General features: G+C 31.9%; 3 protein-coding genes across 5 annotated transcripts in view; all 3 read left to right on the forward strand.

Moving 5' to 3' along the window:
- The window catches only part of LOC129613711 (serine/threonine-protein phosphatase 6 regulatory ankyrin repeat subunit B), a 107726-nt gene that overhangs the window by 40570 nt on the left and 48404 nt on the right, over positions 1–18752 (forward strand). Inside the window, exons 2-6 of one of the 3 annotated variants that reach the window (XM_055527889.1) lie at positions 15053–15175; positions 15248–15352; positions 15416–15751; positions 15873–16021; positions 16082–16193. In XM_055527889.1, coding sequence (XP_055383864.1) covers positions 15133–15175; positions 15248–15352; positions 15416–15751; positions 15873–16021; positions 16082–16193 — 745 coding nt within the window. In that variant the 5' untranslated portion in view covers positions 15053–15132. Of the gene's footprint in view, positions 1–15052; positions 15176–15247; positions 15752–15872; positions 16022–16081; positions 16194–17304; positions 17403–18752 lie in introns of those variants that run through there. The other 2 variants (XM_055527890.1, XM_055527888.1) reach the window with 2 other exon arrangements.
- LOC129613714 (uncharacterized) lies at positions 537–3808 on the forward strand. Its single transcript, XM_055527893.1, has 3 exons — positions 537–1876; positions 2007–2710; positions 3729–3808. Exons 1-3 carry the CDS (start codon positions 537–539, stop codon positions 3806–3808), a joined length of 2124 nt encoding a protein of 707 aa, XP_055383868.1.
- LOC129613715 (uncharacterized) lies at positions 4083–13341 on the forward strand. The gene is made up of 6 exons (XM_055527894.1): positions 4083–4172; positions 4218–4386; positions 4726–4866; positions 10364–11574; positions 11638–12154; positions 12377–13341. Exons 1-6 carry the CDS (start codon positions 4083–4085, stop codon positions 13339–13341), a joined length of 3093 nt encoding a protein of 1030 aa, XP_055383869.1.

Here is an 18752-nt window from a genome sequence, read left to right on the forward strand (position 1 = left end):
AAAATATTAAACAAATTGTACACATGGATATATATACTATTTCCAAATCAAATTTTTCAACTTTCTTAGACAAATTTTCAAAATTCGCGACAGCTTATTACCTTGAAGATAGAAACAATCAGACAATAATTGAAAAACTCAGGGATTATAAATCACAAAGAGGACATTTCAACTTGGGGTTCTGGTCGGTGCGCAACAGCGTAGTTTTTGATCGTTTCAACTGGTGAAACCAAAGATGTAACTGTCTGCAAACTGGCAAGTGCTTGTTTACCTCCTCGTGGTGAACCCTGGACAAACGTAGATGCATCTGCATCGCGTTTGACTAAAATTCATAGTGCGACAAAAAATCCTGGACAAGATTTCAAAATGTATCCGATCTTGGAGTAAGGCTAGCAACCTGCTTCAAGATTTGAAACTAACCACCTGCTCAAAGAACAAACAATGCCTCGGATAAAACGACTGATTCAAATGGTAACAACATGTTTAGAAAAAGGACACGATTTAGGAAGATTATAAGGATAGGAAGCTGGAATATAATGTCTTGGAATTCAAAAAGTGATGAAATACTTATCGAACTAACTCGGCATAAAATAGATATATGCGCGATTTCCGAAACCAAAAAGAAAGGGAAAGGTTTAGGTAGATATGGCGACTACATTCTGTTGTATAGTGGTAAAGATAAAAATGACAGAGCAAAATCAGGCGTTGGAATCCTAACTCACAAAAAATTTGAGAACAGCATCAGTGACGTTAAATACGTAAATGATAGACTGCTGATGGTAACCCTAAATTATGGTAAATCAATTTTACATCTGATAAGTACCTATGCACCCGATATAAACAAACCGGCACAGGAGATCGACGATTTCTATTGCAAAATGCAAAACTTAGTTGGCTTCATAAGGGCGGATGAGAAGTTGATATTACTAGGCGATTTCAACGCAAGAATCGGTGATGACGTTATCAGCGGCATAAAACAACGATTCAATGAGAATGTGATCAATGAAAATGGCGAAAAGCTAATAGAATTTTGCTCTCAAAATCTACTACGAATCAACAACACATTCTTCAATCATAAATTGCAACACAAATATACATGGTCAAACACTCGTGGTCAACAGTCAATGATAGATTTTATAATTACGAATCGAGAATGCATACCAACACAAATACTCGACGTTCGGACATTAACATCACCAAACATTGGGTCTGATCATGGGCTAGTGCTAATGAAATTCTCAGAAAAACTACCTTGGCAAAAATCAAAACCGCCAGAATATAAAGAGAAGCTCAACATCGAGTCACTGATAAACGATAGCACGAAAACCTTGTATGAAAATCGATTGAATAATAAAATAGCTGCGAATCCGATAGCGGAATTCGATAATAGTGAACAAGCTTGGAAAAAACTATCAGCAAATATTACCAATGCAGCGAAAGAGGCACTTGGAACCAGGAAAGTTAATATCCATGCAAAAAATAACAAAACTCCATGGTTCACAATCGAAGTGAAAACAATTTGTGCAGAAAAAAGAAAAACCTACCTAAAATACAGGAGCGAGAGATCCAGGGAAACATATCGAGCGTACATAGCAATAAGAAACAGAACTAACCAGAGAGTAAAGAAGATAAAAGAAGAGTACTGGGCAAAATTCTCTGCAGATATGGAATATGACATGTACGGAGCCCAGAAAAAAGTCTGGAACATGCTCCGAAATCGTAAAAAACCCATAGTAGAACTTTTCGAAACAACAAAAATAAGCACAGAAGAATGGATTCGTCATTTTAACGATCTTTACAACAACACAGATGCAGCACATAATTTTGAAAACCTTACAGCTGAAGATAGTTACACAATAGAAGAAGAAATAGTCGGGCTCAACATAAATAAACTAAAAATCGTAAAGCACCTGGGCAAATGACGAAATTTCAAATGAGCTAATAAAATATGGAGGGCTTGGTATAAAACGCGAAATAACAAAATTTTTCAATATCATTATTAACAGTAGCCAAGTTCCAGCAGATTGGAAAAGCAGCATTACTATTCCAATATTTAAAAAAGGAGATAAAGCCAATCCTAAAAATTATCGCGGAATTTGTCTGCTGAGCGCAGTTTTAAAGCTCTTCACCAAAATTATTGCGCAAGAAATTGTATCAAAAGCCAATATCAGCGAACCACAACAAGGGTTCCGTCAAAATCGATCAACAACTGACGCTATATTCATATTAAAACAAATTATTGAAAAATCAATAGAGTATAACACCCCGGCATTCTTGTGTTTCGTAGACCTGACAAAAGCTTTCGATAAGGTAAAGTTAAATGATGCTCTAAATATAATGCGCGACAAGGGAATACATCCTCAAATTGTTAATATTATAAACGACTTGAATTATAACAACACAACAAAGTTAAGGTTAAACAAGAAACTAACGGAGGAACTACCTACTCAAGATGGAATACGGCAGGGAGATAGTATAAGCCCTACGCTTTTCAACTTGATAATGGACCAAATAATTGAAAAAACAGAGGAGCTTGATATTGGCTACAGAATGGGGGTTCACAAGTTGAAAATACTATGCTACGCAGATGATGCCGTATTAATCGCCGAAAACGAGGACGACCTGCAGAGATTGTTATATAGGTTTACAAACGCAGCAGAAACATATAATATGCAAATATCTACCGACAAAACAAAATCTATGGTCATAAGTAAAAATCCTATCAGATGCAAGCTCGTAGTAAACAATAGCACCTACGAGCAAGTAATGCATTTTAAATATCTTATCGCTGAAATTACAGCAGGCAGAGACTTAACGCTGAAATAAAACATCAAACTGAAAAAGCTGCTTTAGTCTCGTAGTGCCTACGTGATGTGGTCTGGAAAAACAAGTATATCAACCTGCACAGTAAGGTTAAAATATATAAAACATGCGTAAGACTCATTGCAACATACGGAACTGAGAGCAGAAACTTCATACACCAAGCAAAAATTAAGAGCCACCGAGATGAAAACTCTGAGACAAATCGCTGGAAAAACACTCAGAGACCACATTCGCAGTGAGGAAATAAGAAAAATATGTGATGTGAAAGATATTGTTCGCTGGGAAAGAATTAGAAAAAGAGAATGGAGAGAGCACCTAAACAGGATGGAAACAAATAGGATTGCAAAAATCGCATACGAAAATTACGCACATGGCTCACGGCTTCCAGGACGGCCCCCTAAGAGGTGGAAACAATGTTTGACTTCACAATCACAAGAACAACCAGAGGCAATGTAAAAATAAAACAGGACATATGGACCTATAACAAGAAGAAGAAGAAGAAGAAGAAGAAGAAGAAGAAGAAAGAGGACATTTTACAAAATTAGTGACAGATAACGAGAATATTAGAATGCTAGGAATAGAAAATAAAGAACTTAATATTAAAGAAAAGGTTTCTAAGGCTATAGAATGGTACAATAATAGCTATCATTCTGCAACTAAAGAAAACCCCATAAACATCTAAGAGGGGAAATGTGACGTCAAGACAATTTATAATAATATTCTCAAAGAAAAAACTGGAATTGTAAATAAAAATAATAAACAAAGGGAAAACTACCAAGATAATAGAGTAGAGGGTTATATAAAAAATTATAAAAGTGTTAGACATAAAGAGTAACCCAAATACATTAAACATAAACTAGATAACATTCATTCATCCAATATTAAACGAAAAACTAAATTTGCAGGTAAAATTAATATTCAAAATGTTACTGCTGACGATAATACTAAGTTACTGCCAGGGACATCAGACAGTAGAACAGATTAATACAGACCTTGGGTACTCAGAAATAAAATTAAATGACGTTAAATTAGTAAAAACTTACGACACAATATTACATATCGTTATCATCGTAGAAATTTCAAACATTTTAAATACTTTTGAAACCAATATAAAATATGCAAACCTTGACGAAAGAGAAAACACTTTAAAGCTTCAAATACAAACAATTCGTACAAAAATACATACATTAATTCCACATAGACAAAAACGAGGTCTAATTAACTTTGTAGGCACAGCACATAAATGGCTTTATGGGACAATGGACAATACTGACAGATTAGAAATCGAAAATCACCTAAACATTATAACACAAAATAATCATATGGCAATAACCAATTTAAACGAACAAGTAAAAATTAATAAAAATTTTAAAGAGTCTTTTGTAAAACTTAAGAAAGCTATAGAAAAAGACAGAGACACAATTTTAAGAAAATTCAATATGATCAAAGAACATGACAAACAATTATTTATACAAACAATCTACACTGACTATGCTTTAAAACTGAAAATTTTACAAGACAATATAGAACACTTACAAGATAACATTTCATCAGCAAGATCAGGTACAATATACAGTAGTTTACTAACAAAGGAAGAAATTATTGAATACGACATTGACTTTGATAAACTCCATAATATAAAAGTAGGAACTTTAACTGACGACAAAAACAATTTGATTTTCGCTATAAATATTCCAAAAGAATTTATAGAATTAACAGTTTCATTACTAATACCAATGACTGACAATACAAATAGAGAATTAAAATTTACTCCGGAAAATATTTTAAAATTTCATAATAAAACTTTTACTTACACAAAAAATACAGACTTAAAAAATTTAAAACCATCAAACAATTGCCTAATTAAAAGAAATTGTAATAAATCATTTAATAATGTTTCAGAAATTTTAGAAATCCAAGAAGGTTTAGTAATTGCAAAAAACCAATATAATGTAAATCTTTCAAGCAATTGTGATGAAAGATCATTTCTTATGAATGGAAATTATTTGATTAATTTTAACAATTGTTCTATAAATATCAGCAGTTTTACAATAAAAAATGAAAAAACTGAATTTTAACATAATTTTTTATTACCAAATTTTGAAGAAAATATTGCAAATGTAAATAATGAATTAAATTTTGATAATATTATCTTAAATCAAATTGAAAATTCTAACAAGATTACAGAAATAAAATACAAAAGAAAATCATATTATATATACGAAATTATTACATCTATTTGTATACTTACCATTTTGATCATAATTATAACATTTGTCTGGAAGCACAAAATTTTTAAAATTAAAATTAATATGACGACTCAGGAGAGTCCTCAAACAAGGGAAGGAGGAGTTATGTCAGTAAACTCAAATAAAGTTAATTTGAAAGACGACACCTTATTTCCGTCGCCTTTCTTTTATAAAATTTAAAAAACTTAAAAATAACTTAAAATAATAAAAAACAATTCTTTCCCATAAATTTCATAATTCTTATTTTCATATTTTTTCATAATATCAAAAAAAAACTCACAATCAACAGTAATTACTTTCACATAAAAAAATTGTTTTCAAATAAAAGTTAAAATATCAAATTACATACAAAAACGAGAAAAAAATAGAGTTGACCTTGTCAACTCTGTGATACCCGTACGAATTTGCTATCCTATGTGCAAATAACTAATGTGCCATAACTAACTATGGGGCAGACTATGACTTTAAGTTGCCGTATTACCATATTAATTTATGCAAAATTTCAGTACTATGTGTTATTCAAAATACTGGTTGTGCCAAACTACTATTGATGTTGTATGGCAGCTACCAGAAAGAGCCAAGAAATTTTAGCGAATTTTATCAAGCACATCGGCCCTACTAATATACTTACTTGTGTGAAATCTCAATATCACAGCTTTTATAGTTTCTGAGATATAGTCAAATAACTTTTGAAGTTGCATGGCAGGTACCAGAAGGAGCCAAGTAATTTCAACGACTTTTATGAGACACATTGGCCCTACTAATATATTCGTTTGTGTGAAATTTCAATACCATAGCTTTAATAGTTTCTGAAATATAGTCAAACAACTTTTGAAGCTGTATGGCAGGTACCAGAAGGAGCCAAGTAATTTCAACGACTTTTACCAGACACATCGGCCCTACTAATATATTCACTTGTGTGAAATTTCAATATCACAGTTTTTATATTTTCTGAGATATAGCCAAATAACTTTTGAAGTTGTATGGCAGGTACCAGAAGGAGCGAAGTAATTTCAATGACTTTTATGGGGCATATTGGCCCTACTAATATATTCGTTTGTGTGAAATTTCAATACCATAGCTTTAATAGTTTCTGAAATATAGTCAAACAACTTTTGAAGCTGTATGGCAGGTACCAGAAGGAGCCAAGTAATTTCAACGACTTTTACCAGACACATTGGCCCTACTAATATATTCACTTGTGTGAAATTTCAATACCATAGCTTTTATAGTTTCTGAGATATAGTCAAATAACTTTTGAAGCTGTATGGCAGGTACCAGAAGGAGCGAAGTAATTTCAACGACTTTTACCAGACACATCGGCCCTACTAATGTATTCACTTGTGTGAAATCTCAATATCACAGCTTTTATAGTTTCTGAGATATAGCCAAATAAATTTTGAAGTTGTATGGCAGCTACCCGAACCGATACCCCAATCATGTCCAATTTAAATAGGGTTCTGGCACTTACTACAATAAATCATTTGTGAAAATTTGGTGAACTTAGCTCAATTAGTTTTTGAGTTATCGTTCGGACGGAAGGACGGACGGACGGACGGACGGACGGACGGACGGACGGACGGACGGACGGACGGACGGACGGACGGACGGACAGACAAAGCTAAATCAACTCAGAATTTGACGCTGATCAAAAACATACACTTGAGTCCATATCTAACACCGTTATTTCTTAGCGTTACAAACGGTAAGGCAAATTTAGTATACCCTTCGAACATACGTTCGTACGGGTATAATAAAATTAACACACTTAAAGTAATTACTGCTGACTAAATAGTTTTATGCTTCCAAGTACCTTAGGTTAATAAATTCATTTTATATCAATAATTATTATTAAGTTTGCTTTCAAAAAGAAAAGTTCAATTTACTGTTAGTCCTAAGATTAAAGTAAATTGAAATAAATAAATTAACTAACTTAGTCCTAAGATTAAAGTAAAGTTAAATAAATAAGTAAAACAAAAATATAAATTTTTGGTGTTTTTATTTTTATTAGCACTTTTCCAAAAATTTTTTTGAAAAATGTGCTTATTAGTTTCACTCTGTCCGTCCGTCCGTCCGTCCGTGGACACTTTTTTGTTTACAAAACTTCTACACCCTTGAAGATAGAAAGCGTACATAGACCTTCACTAGAAATTTCATACGTACATAGACCTTCACTAGAAACTTATTTCCGTAGAACAAAATTTTTACCTATCTCCCCCCTGTAGAAGTTATACCCTCCCAAAACCCTAAAAATGGCCTTTTTAAATATTTGTTGCAATGAAACCATAAGCATTTTTGAAATTTTTCAAACGCAGAAAGACAGCGGCTTGCTTCCCCTAGAGCGGTATACTATAGTTAAACTTTAGAAAAACAAAATGGCCGTTCAAATTTACCGTTACCTAAAGTTATTTTTTTCCAAATTTTTGATGTCGGTTTTCTTCTAGACCTCAGTCTGCAGAAGCTTGAAATTTTAGGGGCTTTTAGACATTAACAAATAGTTCATTTCGTTAGAAGAAACTTTTTTTCCATCTCCACCCACTCTCAAGTTATCGCCTCTTGAAATTCGTAAAATTCGAATTTTTGACACCTCATATTTCCGAAACCGCAAGTTTTTTCAAATTTTTATAAACGCGAAAAGCTAACGGTAAATTCCATGAAATTAAAAAATATAATTATTTTCTTAACTCACACAATTAACCCTTAAAATCGAGCATTATGTTAACCCCTTTTTATATGAATTTTTGCTTTATTTCAAAGACTACATATATTTGTCATCCTAAATATAGGCAATCCTAGAAATAGTTAAATATGAATGAAAATAATTTTAATAGTGTGGGAGGTACACATAGACTGTATTTTAAAGCAGAATTTTCACTTGTTGAAGGGAAAAGTGCTACAATACAAACCATTGGTTTGACGCAACTTTATTTTTTTTATTTTATTACGGAAAAATAAAATAAATATAATTCGTACGAGACCTCTCGAGTTAGTTTAAAGTTTTTTATCTGGAACAATAAGTACTTAGTCACTATTGTGCTAGATCAAAAGCTTGAAAATAATCAAAAAAGTTAGAGCAAAATTAATTGTTAGTCGTTTCCGACTAGTTTTGTAGTTTATTTTGAGGAGAGTGTTTTTTAGTGGATTAAAGTTCCACACTACTGCTTTTCGTCTGGCAGTGTCTTTCGAGATTTTTCACCCTTCCTCTTCTAATGAAAGTTAAGCTTATATTAAAAGAGTTTTTAAACCACATAACTCTCATACCAAAACTAGTATGAGAGTTATGAGAACTCGCGTAAGCCACGTATAATGGTGTTATTAGAAAAAGAAAGCATTGTATAATAAATATTTCGGTCTTACTTCTAACAGTATAAAAAATATATCTATTCCGCTTTTAGTAATTATTTTTTTATAAAAATAAAACAAAATATACATACATAATGTTTACGTATATGATATATAATCAATAAATATTTGTATTCAAAAATTTAATATTATAATATTATCCTTTTTGACCACTTTTTACAAAATTGTACTACATCTTTAAGGGGTAATTTTTATTCACTTTTGGTAGTATAAATATTGTACATAAATTAATTTTTGGAAGTGTGAGTTATAAGAAGAATTAAACACTTCCTAAAGAAAATTGTTAAAGTAATAAAATTTATATTGTTTTATAATAAAGTTTTGTCAAATCAATTGTTTTTATTGTAGCGCTTTTCCCTTTAGCAAGCGAAAATACTGCTTTTAAATACAGTCTATGCATACCTATCACACAATTAAAATTATTTTCATTCTTAAACGAAACTATTTCTGGGATTGCATATATTTAGGATGAACGATTTATGCAGTCTTTGAAATTAAGTAAAAATTAATTTAAAGAGGGGTGAAACTAATAAGCACTTTTTTTCAAAAATTCTTTGGAAAAGTGCGAAAAAGCATGTACGTAAGTATTGATTTATGTATTCTTTCCGCGATCATTGAATTTCTGAATGTGCATTGAATTTCTTGACAATATATTTTAAAGACAAAACTTAGAAAGAAAATGTTATTTTAATGCATTAAACTTTTACAAATATTGTATTTTAGAAAAAACATTTAGGGCGGCAACTGAAAATTTGATTTTAAATAAGAAAAAATGAAATTATCAATAAAAAAAATTCATCTGACAATCCGCATTTTTCGGGTTCAAACCTGAGACCTTTTGTATAGAAATCGTATGCTATATGCATATGATTATTATTGTATTTGTATTAGTATTACATAAATAACGCATTTTATTCACATGCATTAACCAAATGCATATGATATTTTCGATATATCGTCGCTAAACTAGCGCAATATATCGATAGCTTTGTAACGCAACTTGCTGTAGAGTATAATGCACCGGTAAAGTTTATGTTGCAAGCGCATTGAAGTCACGGTTTCCGTAAATATGCAATAGTGTTATACACATAATAGTATATACAAATAATATTATTTGCATTGTAATGTGCATAATATTAACTTTAAATATTTTTACTTTGCTAACTTTTCATTCTTTATCTTATCGCTAAAAAATTATTTGTTGTTATCAAGCTTTTAAGTTTGTCATATGCTTACGTTAAGCGAAAAAAAATTTTTGACGGTTGGCAATAAACTGAGAAGTTGAAATATTTTAGAATATTAATAAAAGTATTGTATTTTACGCCAACAACTCGCTTATATAAACGTTTAGGTAAATTTGCTATTCAAACGACATGTGGTGTGTTAAACTTCAACTTTGACCTAAATAGTAACAAGTTTTTCCGCTTGTACATTCCAAAAAAGCAATATTAAGAATATAATGAATCTCAATGTCAGCCTCATTTCACATCTTCACTATATTTGGAATGAAAAACAGAAAAAATTTTCAAATTTCACTGATTTTTAAATTAATGTGTATACGTACGAAAACAATATTAGAGAATTCATAAAATTCAAAACTATATTTTAAGTTTTATGAATTTCATAATTAAATTGATGTTTATTTGGTAATAGTATTATATCGATAGTTTCGATAATTGAAAACTTTCAATAGTGTCATCGATAGTTCTCCACCTCTAATATGTACATGGAATTAAATTTGTGGCGAATTATTTTACAGGTATGCAGTAATTGTTCGCTTAAAGTGCTTATGGTCTACGGAAATTTACGATTTTAAGCGATAAAACTCAAAGCGAGGTTCTAAAATAAATTACTGAAAAAATATTAGATCTAAAAAGTTAGGGCCAACCATTTGCTTAATTATGTACTTTTTTGTAATTATTTTTAAGAGTTTTTATACCCTTCACTTCGTCGAAATAATGGAACACAGACCTTGAACCGCCCAAAGGATAATGATTTGAAAATAGCGACTTGGAATGTTAGGACTATGTTACAAATAGGGAAGATGCAAGAGGTAGCAAATGAAATGGCAAAATATAAAATCGACCTTATGGCTTTGCAAGAAATAAGGTGGGCCAATAAAGGAAAAATCGAAAAGCCTCAATATACGTTATTCTACAGCGGAAGCGCACCTGGTAGGAGAACTGGATTGTATGGTACTGGATTCATGATAAACAAAAAGTTAAAAAGCACCGTAATGGCTTTTGAACCAGTTAATGATAGAATATCTATGATAAGATTAAAAGGGAAATTTTGCAACATCACAATAGTAACCGCTTACGCCCCGATCGAGGATGCAGATGCTGAAGACAAAGATATATTTTATGAAAATCTAAGTAATGTGTGCGAAAAAGTAGATAGATATGACACTTTAATATTGATGGGGGATTTCAATGCAAAAGTGGGCAGAGAGCAGCATGTAGTGAATATTGCTGGTAAATACTCATTACATGAAGTATGCAACAATAATGGTCAGCGGTTATGCCAGTTTGCCGATGAAATATCAATGAAAATAAAAAGCACGGCATTCGAGCGTAAAAATATATACAAAGGCACATGGAAAGTACCGGGGAGCGGCATAGTAAATCAAATTGATCATGTTTTAATTACAACAAGGAGGGCTTCGTCGATAATTGATGTAAGGTCGTGCAGAGGTGCTAATTGCGACAGTGACCATTACCTTGTTAGGGTTACTGTGAGGCAAAGAATATCAAATATTGCAAAGCAGCGAGGTAAGAAAAAGATAAAGTGGAATACAGAAAAACTCTTACAGCCGACCGTCAAAGAAAACTACCAAGAGAAAATACAGCATCATTTGTTCCACAATGTAAACAGTCAGAACGAAACAATAGAGAATATGACAGAAAATATCGAAAAAGCCATAATATCAGCTGCAACAGAAATAGTGGGTAAGGCACCAACACAACGAAATAGTGAATGGTTTGACAGCGAATGTAAAGATGCAATTGAAATTAAAAATGAAGCGCGGAAAAAAATGTTGCAGCGGAATACAAGAGCAAACAGAGAAGAATATAAACGAAAGAGAGTAATTGCTAATAAAATTTGCAAAAAGAAGAAGAAACAAATGATGAAAAGTAAGGTAGAAAATATTCAAAAGGACCACAATAAAAATGACGTTAGAAAATTCTGTAATAATATTAAGAAAATGACGAATGGATATCAGCCAAGACTGAATATATGTAGGGATAAGGCAGGGAATATGTTATTAGAAGAAAATAAAATAATGTCACGTTGGGTAGAATATTTTAAAGAGCTATTAAACGTGCCCCATGAACAACAACAAAATAACGAAGAAGAGTTGATGACGGCAGAGCCCCTGGATATATTACCAACATTTGACGAAATTAAAACAGCAATTTTTAAATTGAAAAATAATAAGGCTCCTGGTGAGGATAACGTAACGGCAGAGCTGTTAAAAATGGGTGGTGAGGAGCTTCAAAAAAGTATACATAGATTAATATGTAACATTTGGCAACAAGAGGCTATACCTAAAAAGTGGAATATGGGTTTGATTTGTCCCATACACAAAAAGGGTGACAAAACAGACTGTAATAATTATCGAGGGATCACGTTATTAAACTGTATGTATAAGGTCCTGTCTAATGTAATTTATGAACGTGTCAAACCAATGGCTGAGGAGATAATAGATGAATACCAATGTGGGTTCAGAAGCAATAGGTCGACGGTAGACCAAATATTTTTACTGAGACAAAATATGGAGAAATGCTACGAGCACAATGTAGATCTTCATTTGCTCTTTATTGACTATAAACAAGCTTTTGATAGTGTAGATAGAATTAAATTAGAAATAGCACTGAAAAGACAAGGAATACCGCAAAAACTTATAAATTTAATGATAATGACAATAAAAAATTCAAAAGCCAAAATAGTTTTACAAGGACAAACCTCGGGTGCATTTGAAATTAAAACTGGTGTGAGACAGGGAGATGCACTATCTGCACTAATGTTTAATCTTCTTCTACAACATGCTTTAGGAAAATTTTATACTGATGGTAACATTTTTTCAAGAACGTCACAAATAATGGCATATGCAGATGATGTTGTTATAATTGGGAGAAGTGTCAGGGCCATGTGTGAAGCGTTCGTAAAAATCGAAAATGAAACATCAAAAATCGGTTTAAAAATAAATGAGGCAAAAACAAAATACCTAGAAATGTCTAGAACACCGAGAAGGCGACAATTACAAAATATGACAATTGGTCAATACAATTTCGAACGTGTAACAAGTTTTAGCTACCTTGGGGCTGTAGTTGGCAACGACAATAGTATGCACTATACCATAAATGATAGAATACAAGCGGGCAACAGGAGCTATCACGCCAACAAGAAACTCATACAATCGAATCTACTGTCCAGACGAACCAAGCTAATTATATATAAAACAATTATACGTCCAGTTGTGACATATAGTAGTGAGACATGGTCAATGACAAATGGTGATATGCTAGCCCTGCGAATATTTGAGCGAAAAATATTAAGAAAAATTTTCAAAGCAAGAAGATTGGATAATGATGAATATGAAAGACGAAGCAATAGTGAATTAGAGCAGTTAATAGGGGGAGAAGATATCGTTAGATTTATAAAATCACAGAGATTAAGATGGGCAGGACACGTGGCCCGAATGGATGATGAAAGGGCACAGTTCAAGATTTTTAATGGTCGTCCTTACCTCAGTCGTGCAAGAGGTAGACCAAGAACAAGGTGGGTCGACAATGTAGAAAGCGATGCGCGAAAGCTAGGGATCCAAAATTGGAAAACATCGGCGCAGGAAAGGACAACTTGGAGGCAAATTGTGCAGAAGGCCAAAGCCTACCCCGGGCTGTAGTGCCAAATGATGATGATGATGATGATGAAATATAGCCAAATAACTTTTGAAGTTTTATGGCAGCTACCAGAAGTAGCCAAACAATTTCATCGATTTTTATCAAATACACAGCTTTTACAATTTTTGACATATAGCCAAATAAATTTGGAAGTTGTATGGCAGCTACCAGAAGGGGCCAAGCAATTTGAACAACTCTCATTAAGCATATTGGTCCTAGTAATATATTTACTTGAGCGAAATTTCAATACCATAGAGATATAATCAAATAATTTGGTGAACTTAGCTCAATTAGTTTTTGAGTTATCGTAGGGACGGACGGACAGACAAATCTAAATCGACACAGATTTCGACGATTAACAAAAATATTTACTTGAGTCTATACCTCAGACCATTATTTCTTAGCGTTACAAACGGTATCCGACCGCAATGTATATTGTCTAAATTTGTAAAAGTATTCCAGAAGATTATCGAAATACGTTTTAAACAGTTCCTTCGCAATTTTAAAGACACTAATAACCTTTTAGATAACACACCTAGAAAAACGTGTATTTGGCTTTTAGGAGAGTTTTATTTTGCGCCGCCTAAATTATACAAAAAGTTCGCCAGTAGCTTCTGGTATTTAATACTGGCTTCTGATAACCAGAGACCAAATATTAAATTTCAGGAAATTCCATGAATTTGTTCAGTAGATTTTGTAAAAATTGTAAAACCGACCTCAGATCAGTTTCCGAGCCCTGATCTTTCCAAAAAATTTACAGATACATTGTTTTAACACATCAAATTTAAATATTAAATTTCAACGAAATCAGTTGATTATTTCTCTTTATATACGCAAAAATGTATATTTGGTATGAGACTTATATATGAAATTTCCAGAAAATTTGTTGCATACTTTTTTCAATCACAAATGTAAAACAGACCCGCTTAAAAGTTCAGTTCTTGAGGCCTGATATATCCCAAAGGTTGATAAATCCGTGCCATAGTCGAAATCAATTTACATATAAAATTTCATCAAAATCGGTTTAGCCGAACTTCAGATAAATTTTTTGGAAAAGCGCTAAAAAGCAAGAAAAAGAAAATAATTTTTCACAAATGTCAAATGCCCCAAAAATTTATATGTACATTTGTTCATAATATACATAAATATGTATGTATGCCAAGGGCATTAATATATATGTTCTTTAATTGTATGTTTCAAATAGTAGATTGCATGTAGCAACTCAATTTGAATAAATACTTAGTAATCATGTGGATTACAGTATAAAGCAATGTGAAGAACATTTCGTCGGCAATTTCTTCATACCTCTGTTGTTCAGTTGGTAGAGCGTCCGCCTAAAAAGCGGTAGGTTACTGGTTCGAGTCCAGTTCGAGGAGAAAACTTTTTTAATTTTTCTGCTTTTAACTCGTTCCTTTGATTACGTCATCCATCTGTTCTGCAGTTGTATGAAGAAATTTCCATTAAGTTAAAAGTTTTTGGCTCTTTTAACTAGAGGAATTTTTGTAAGATTGTGCGAATGAAAAATGGCATTGAACATTAATATCAATAGATATGTGTATGTATTAGTTCTACATGACTTGTTTGTCTTTTTATAAATATTAAGTTACTAGTTTAAATAATTTTCATATACTCCGATTAAATTTCAAGTATTTGAAGTAATTTTGATTTTATGTTTAAATTTTTAATTCTTTATTTTTTGGGTGATATTTTTAGTTGGAATATGTAGAGAGTCTAGCGCGTATGTGCTGAAGAACAATTATTTTAATAATTTTAAAAATAAAGCTGAATCATACATGTTACATTACAACACTGAGGATGGAAAATATTTGGCAAGTAGTAAGTTTATTCAATTCTAAGTAAGTTTTAGCATTTCAGTAAATTGTGACACATTTTCCAAATTTTTGTTAGATCTAGCGGATCCATTAATCCAGGCATTGACCGAAATTGTTGACAAGAGGCCTGATGATCCTATTGAGTACTTAAGCATTTTTCTTCAGGATTACACTGAACGTGGTGCTGTTAATGTGAGCGTTGAAACTAATCCTAAAGTAACTGATTGCTCATATTTTCCTGCAGAAAATCCAAAACCGAGTGCAAGAAGTATTGAAGCACCGTTTCGAGTGTCTGAATTTGCATTTAGTATTGGAAATGATATTACAGATGATGATTCAAGTTTATCAGACTCAAACATTTTAGCAGATGAAAGGGACGAACATGGTCAAAGTTTGTTACACTTTGCATGTGCTAGATCACACAGTCGAAATGCTCTAATTGCCTTAATCGATGAATCAAATATTGACATCACATACAGGGACGAATTGTATCGCACAGCAAGAGATGTATCTCTTCAAGCTAATCAACCTGAAAATGCTAAAGAAATCGACAGATACATCATCGGTTTGGCGACAACTGGTAAAAACAAATTTTTATTTTGAAAACATCAATAAAAATAATGAAAACTCAATTAAAACTATTATAAAATTTAACACATCTTTTGACTTTTTTATTGCACTAAAACAAATTTCAAATACAGGAGATGAAAAAGTTTTTCAGCATATGCTCATTAATGGTTATGATCACATTTTGGATATAGAGGAAGAAGGTGATACTATTGTTGATATATGCCGCTTGCGTAAAAATTCTGATCTCGTCAAATTTCTGGAAAATGTTAGACCTTTTGAAGTAAAACGCTCATTTCCTCTATCAAAAAGTTTGAAAAGATATTAAAATATATTATTTTAGGAAAGAAGAGAAAAAATTCATGCAAACATTCGTACTGGTCAACTGAGCGTTATTAAAACACTATTGACCACGAACAACGGTTCCCAACTATTGCAAGCGAAAAATTACTATGGTATGAATATGAGTTATATTTTAGTCACATAAATTCTTTCTATCACTCCTTCATTAATGTCTTTTTTTAAACTGTAAATTGCAGTACCACTTAATTGTAATATCACTAAATTAACCTTTTTTTTAACATTAAAAGAAAGAAAATTATGAAAATTTCTTTCAACAACAAGACACGAAGGACTAGATCTCAAAATCGACTCCATTGCCGCGGTTGGGCACTTTCTCATAGCCTCTGTCTCTGAAATGCATACGATTCTCTCAAATGTCTCTCAAATCGTTATAGTTTCCTCCTGGCTGTACAAAATGCCACGGTTTTTCGCCAATGCCGCCGTCCTATTTATAAGGAACGGTACCACTACCATAGTACACAACCACCACATGATGATGTTCCACGTCCTTCCCGATATGGCTCAGTAAACCATAAGTGCCGGGTGGCCTGCACCTTTCTAACTTTGCACAGCCTCTTTCTAACTTCGCCCAAGAAGCTCGGAATCTAATGCTACCCCCAAAAATTTTACCCGCACTTCTGGCAACAACCAAGTGTTCCAGCCTCCTTCGAAATACACTTGCACTAAACTAGGCAAAATACATTGCGGTGGGTTATGTGCTGATCACATCACATTTTTTCTTATTTTATTTAACAAATACAATTGTTTTCTTAAAAAACATAACAAAATATTTAAGCAATGATAATGATGATGATGCTGATATTTTTCAATCGGAAAAATTTAATGGCATATGTATAAAAATTGTAGTAGTTAATTTAAATTTAACATTAAAAAGGTTTTATCTTAATATTAACGACATTTAAATTTATTTAAACTAACTAAAAAAAATTTAGCTTTGTTTTTTGTTCTGTTTTATAAGAGTTATTAAATATTGTTAATTTTTAATTTGATTGACAAGGTCAACCCTATTTTTGCTCATTTTTCTAAAAACTTGCGATTTTTGCTTTAAAAAATTTGAGCACTCTGATATAATAAATGCGATTATCGAAATTAATATATGTGATCATTTTAATTGTACGAGTCATTGTTTTACCAAATGAGGTTGTCATTTATTTTAAATTACTAATGAAATTAATAACCCTCTTATAAAATTTTAAATTCTAGATTAAAAAATTGAGTCACTGCCAAAAGTATCATTCTACATATTAAAATTTAGAAACAACAGTTCCTTAATTCTATTTTCCTCGCCAAAATGATTAAGTACTTACTTTAAAACTACATCAGGGAATTTGAGATCACGCGATTTTTGAAATATTGAACTTTGGAAAATTTTTATTTCATAGAATATTATGTAGGTATTTAATGTATTTTGTATATTGATCTTCTATCGCCCTACATATAATATTCCATATGTCTTCTGATTCTGTTATCATTTCTACAATGTTATCAGGTGTCATCTACCCAACGGTTAATGTAACGATGTTTCGTTTCATTCCTTACATTCCAAAAAGGTGTACTGCGCCGATCTCTCACAATGTGGACGTCCTGCGTTCTATGTCGTATTCTATACAGATAAGCCCGAAAATATCCGTGTCCAGACGGAAACTGCATTTCGCAGCAATTTACTTCTCTGTGTCTTCGGTTTTCTGTGACGAACTTAATGGCATATGTATAAACATTGTAATAGTTAATTTAAATTTAACATTAAAAATATTTTACCTTAATACTAACGATATTCAAATTTATTTAAACTAACAAAAAGGAATTTAAAAAATACATTTAATATAATGTTAATAAGATTGGCGTGAAGAAGGTAGCTTTGTTTTTTCATTCTTTTTTATAAGAGTTATTAAATATTGTTAATTTTTTTTTTGAAACTTAATAAATAGAATAAAGATGAAAAACTATAAATATATATAAAATAGCTCCAAAATTTTTTACATTATAATTTTTATTATACAATAATATATAATTTTCTCCTAAGTTTGGATGAAGTTTTTTGGCGTTTTTATATTCCATTACGTGATTTTTATACCCGTACGAACATATGTTCGAAGGGTATACTAAATTTTTCTTACCATTTGTAACGCTAAGAAATAACGGCCTTAAAAATAGACTCAAGCCTATGATTTTGATCAGAGTCGAATTCTGAGCTAGTTTAGCTGTCCATCCCAGCGATAATTCAAAAACCTTAGCTCAATTAGTTCACCAAATTTTCACAAATGATTTATTGTAGTAAGTGCCAAAACCCTATCTAAATTGGGAATAAACTGGGTAGCGATTCGGGTAGCTGCCACACAACTGCCAAATTTATTTGTCTATATCTCAGAATCTATTGAAGCTATGGTATTGAAATTTCACACAAGCGAATATATAACTAGACCCAATGTGTTTGATAAAAGTCGTTGAAATTGCTTGGCTCCTTCTGGTAGCTGTCATACAACTTTAAAAGCTATTTGGCTATATCTCAGAAACTATAAAAGTTGTAATATTGATATTTCACACAAGCCAATATATTAGTAGGGCGGATGTGCTTGATAAAATTCGTTAAAGTTTCTTGGCTCTTTCTGATAGCTGCCATACAACTTCAGTAGTAGTTTGGCACACACAGC

The sequence above is a fragment of the Condylostylus longicornis genome, unplaced genomic scaffold (assembly GCF_029603195.1).
Source record: "Condylostylus longicornis isolate FDR11 unplaced genomic scaffold, ASM2960319v2 ptg000090l, whole genome shotgun sequence".
In the NCBI taxonomy this organism is placed as follows: Eukaryota; Metazoa; Arthropoda; class Insecta; order Diptera; family Dolichopodidae; genus Condylostylus; species Condylostylus longicornis.